This window comes from Myotis brandtii, unplaced genomic scaffold (genome assembly GCF_000412655.1).
Source record: "Myotis brandtii unplaced genomic scaffold, ASM41265v1 scaffold10, whole genome shotgun sequence".
Taxonomy (NCBI): domain Eukaryota; kingdom Metazoa; phylum Chordata; class Mammalia; order Chiroptera; family Vespertilionidae; genus Myotis; species Myotis brandtii.
Window position 1 is genome coordinate 1,403,621 of NW_005353325.1, and position 4,214 is coordinate 1,407,834.

At 44.9% G+C, this 4,214-nt stretch overlaps 1 protein-coding gene across 1 annotated transcript in view; it reads right to left on the minus strand.

Moving 5' to 3' along the window:
* Positions 1–4,214, minus strand: part of GABRA4 (gamma-aminobutyric acid (GABA) A receptor, alpha 4) — a 65,838-nt gene that overhangs the window by 61,376 nt on the left and 248 nt on the right. Inside the window, exon 2 of the mRNA XM_005853127.2 lies at positions 3,742–3,860. Within this exon, the coding sequence (XP_005853189.1) occupies positions 3,742–3,860 (119 nt within the window). The remainder of the gene's footprint in view (positions 1–3,741; positions 3,861–4,214) is intronic.

Consider the following 4,214-nt stretch of genomic DNA (forward strand, 5'->3'; position numbering starts at 1 on the left):
CCGGTGCCCTCTCGCAGTCTGGGACCCCTCGGGGATGTCCACCTGCTGGCTTAGGCCTGTGGGGAGCGAGCCTTCGCCAGCAGGCGGACATCCCCCAAGGGATCCCAGTGCTGCTACAGAGGCGAGAGAGGCTCCTGCCACATCCACTGTGCTCACCAGCTATCAGCCCCACTTCTGGCTGAGCGGTGCTCCCCCTGTAGGAGCGCACTGACCACCAGGCGGCAGCTCCTGCGTTGAGCATCTGCCCCCTGGTGGTCAGTGCACGTCATAGCGACCAGGCGTTCCACTGTTCGGTCTATTTACATATTAGCCTTTTATTATATAGGCTAAGCATTTATTATTTCAAATATGTACACCAAAAGGCTGAGATGAACAACAGTTTGTGTAAGCCTTCAATAAGTGGGAAATGGGTAAGGGCTGGCTTCCTGAACAATCTCCTGGTGGTCAGGACCCTAGCTATGCATCTTTCAGAAGACTTACAACAGTGTTGAAAGTGGATAATGGCACAGGGGGGATGCTTTTCTAGCTCCTCTGTGGAAGGGTTTGCTTGGATGCCACTTCTAAGCAGGTAGAAGCTACTTCAGGATGCTAGCAGACTGATTTGTCAGAGACTGAATAAACTTCACCCATCAGAAGTCCTAATCTAGCTTTCACACCATGCCTCCTTCCTTCTCTTCTCACCTTTCCCCCCTTTCTTCTCCAATTGGAGAATGTGGGAAACCAGTGAGAGGAGATCCTGGAGGGATGAAAAGAAGAGAACTATTTCAGTTCCTTTTAGTTCCCCCATTGCAAGCTGTGCTGCTGAGTTAAAAATATGTAATTTCGTTTCTAAATCTATTTCAACCCTTGCCTGGCCTACTGAGCAATCACAAACCGTCCGGTTTCAATTCAGATCTTTGCTTTCAGCTTTACTTTAAATGGAACACAGCTAAGTTGTATAAACAGATATAAAGTCAATGCTCCACAAAGAGCAAAGGTAGGATGAAAGGAACCAGGATGTAGATCCATATTTATAGCATACTGGTCAAAACCTGAATTGTTTTCATTTTATTTTTAAAATGCCAAACTTTCCACAAAGTATAAAATGTCAAAGGAGGGATCACACTTGTGGCTTCCAAGAGTCTATGCTAAGGATGCATTTTGTTATTATTTTCAGTGAATTCTATTTCATTTACAACAGCCTGTAAACAGGTTACACATTTTCTGCAGGTGAGAATTACTATTCCTTTGTCACATTTGGCATACTACGCATTTACAGACAGTGACCCACTTCTAAAAAATGAATCACATTTACCACAAATATTTATAAACAGAGCCAAAAAAAAAATTGTGCCATAGTAAATTTGTACTGATTAATCAACTGCGCACACTCGAAGTAAGGTGAATTCAACCCCTTCCCATAAAACTATAAAAAGTATCTCCAGGTGGGTAAAGCAGATCACTTGGCAGTGACAAGTAAGATGACTAATAATGCCTTTGAGATATTTCAGCAGCACTGCAGCTAACCAAAATCCAGCAATGGCCTACGTAGACTGATTTCACTCATGTTATTGTCCGTATAATATTATGGGAGAGGGTAGTCGGTAAAAAGAGCCTATCTACAGTGGATCCCTTCTTCCTTTTCCATTAGAATTTGTATCGTAACCAACTGGGCAAATATTATTTTAGCTCTCAACATTTAATAATAAAACCATAGTTTCGATTATAAATTTTTACTTGAACTTATGTTCAGGTGCATCAATTCTTTAAGGAATATTTAAGCAACATGTGATTTACTACTCCTGCTTTTTCTCCCCTTTACTTGAAATGTCACGTTTAAAACCTTTATGAGCAGATAAATCCTCTTTTATTGGCATCATATAGATTTAAATGCTATCACATCACCCGAAACATTCTCCACAAAATTATGTTGGATCTAAAGTGTTAATTCCCCAGTCACTTACGAAAGACTGTGCACTGACAAATGATTCGCTTTTGTAAGAGAGCCTCTTTTCAGATTTGCTTAAAGGCCATCACAGAGCTGAGCAGCCTACCCCTGGAGAAGCAATGTGAAAAGGACCAGGAGAATCTTTCATCCTCCTCACTCATATTTATCACTGTCAACACACAAAGGTTGAATTAATGCCCTCAATGGCTCCCCATAACCTTCTCATGAAATCCAGAAAAGAGTGGTTTGGATCAGAAGACCTGGCCCGACTCCAGTCTATCATTATTAATATGCTGTGTTCCTGTCTAAACATCTTTGTCAAACGAGAAGAACAAAAGGACTCCAAAGATTCATCCAGTTCTACTTTATCCAATTCTATTTTTTTTTTCCAACAGGTCTTTGTAACCCGGGACCACACTCCTTCTATATCACATCTAATCCTGTACTCTTCCACAGGAATGTTCTCCTCCCTTTTACTCTCTCCATTTTCCCATCATCTTATCTCCTACACATCCTCAATAGGAAGCTGAAATTCCTCCAAGCTTCCAATACATGTCATGTGATCCTCATCACACAGCATGTGATCTCCTCCCAATCTGCATGGGTTTGTCTTTTAAATACACAACCTGAACTGGGTTCACATCATGCCCCGGCCTCTTGCTAAATGTAAACTTGCACCACCTACTGACCTCCCCAAGCCTCAATGTCTTCATCTGTAAAATGGGAATAGTAATAGCTTTCGCTCACAGTTGTGAGGGTTGAACAGTAATGCCTATGAAATAGATGATATGAACATTCTAATAAATACCTACAATATTAGTTGTCATTGTTGTTATTACTACTGCTACTAGAATGTCAGCTCCCTTAAGAAAAAGTCTGTATCTTCAACTCATTTCCTGAGAAGTATCAAGCGCAGTGTGATGGGAATAAACAGGGACTTGTTGGTCAGAAGACCTGGGCCTACACTTCTGATGAAGTCCGTAGTCTTCTCTGAATTGGTCTGAGAGGGAGTTTGAAGTTAAGAATTGTTATCTTGAGATTTCTGTGAACCTTGTACCTAGCAGAGTGCCTGCCACATAGGCTTTCATTATGTAAGCAAAGGGAATATAAGTATGAAAAAGAGCAACAGTATTGTTATGGATGCACCTCTATTCCACCTTTTATAAATATTTATTATAGAAATAAAACCGAAACACCTCTGACTGCAAAGTCTTAGGAGAGAAGCAAATGGCCCCTCCCCAAATAAATGAAAAAATGCATCCCGCTGTAGAAGAGAAAACAAGCGGGTTCTCCAGCAGAGCAGGCATCCTCCTGCCCCAGATTCATGTCCTAGGTAGAGAACAAGGCCGAGGTTTTGGCTGGGGGACTGACACCACGTGGGAGCACAGGGGACATAGGATCAGCTGTTCCCAATGCAACCTGCTCTGAGACAAATGGCCAGGTCCAGGGGAACCCCCTGCTCAGGGCACAAGGCAGCGGGGCAGCTGAGCCCCAAATTCCCATTTTTTACTTTCCCCTCCAACCTCCCCCTCCCAGCAGTCAGGTCCCGGGAGGTAATTAGTGTAGGGGAGAAGCAAAGCTTCCGAGGGGGCAGGGGCGGGGGAACGTGTGTTTGGGGGCGGTCTTCCTGCCAGAGGTCTTTCTTAGGGGAGGAGAGGGAGGAAGGGGTGTGAGAGGGGAGGGTGGGATGGAGAGGAAGAGATGTTGCAATTTTACACGCGAGGCATACCTAATGATACTCCCACAGACAGACAGACAGGCAGACCGAGAGAGGGACAGACAGGACACACTTGAGCGTTTGAAATCGTTCATACCCCCAAATCCAGGACGCAGCCTGTTGTCGTAACCATCCAGTAAACTGTCCAAGATGCGGGTAAAATTTTCCGGGCATAATTTCTCCTCCTTTGGGTTCTGTCCTGGGGATTCGTTTAAACTGCGGATGAAAAAAGAAAAAAACGGGGGTGGAGGGGGTTATTTTAAGAACCACAGAACAGGTGGGTAACAGGTTTATCTTCCATGGAAAGAGTCGTTGCCCCAAGCTAAAGGAGGCAAAGCTGAAGGATAATGGAGAGGAAGGGTCAGGAAGACGCACCGCGAGCACACGAACCCCAACACCCCCACTCTTCTTTGCACCCGGTGGCCCTCTGGCTCTCCGCGTCTACGCAGTCACAGAAAAGCCTGGCTCCGGCTCCTGACTTGACAGCGCAGACAGGAGGGTCCGGTTTGCCCTGTGAGGGGCAGACGGCCGGAGAGGTCCGGGAGCAGGCCACATCGCCACCTTCCCCTC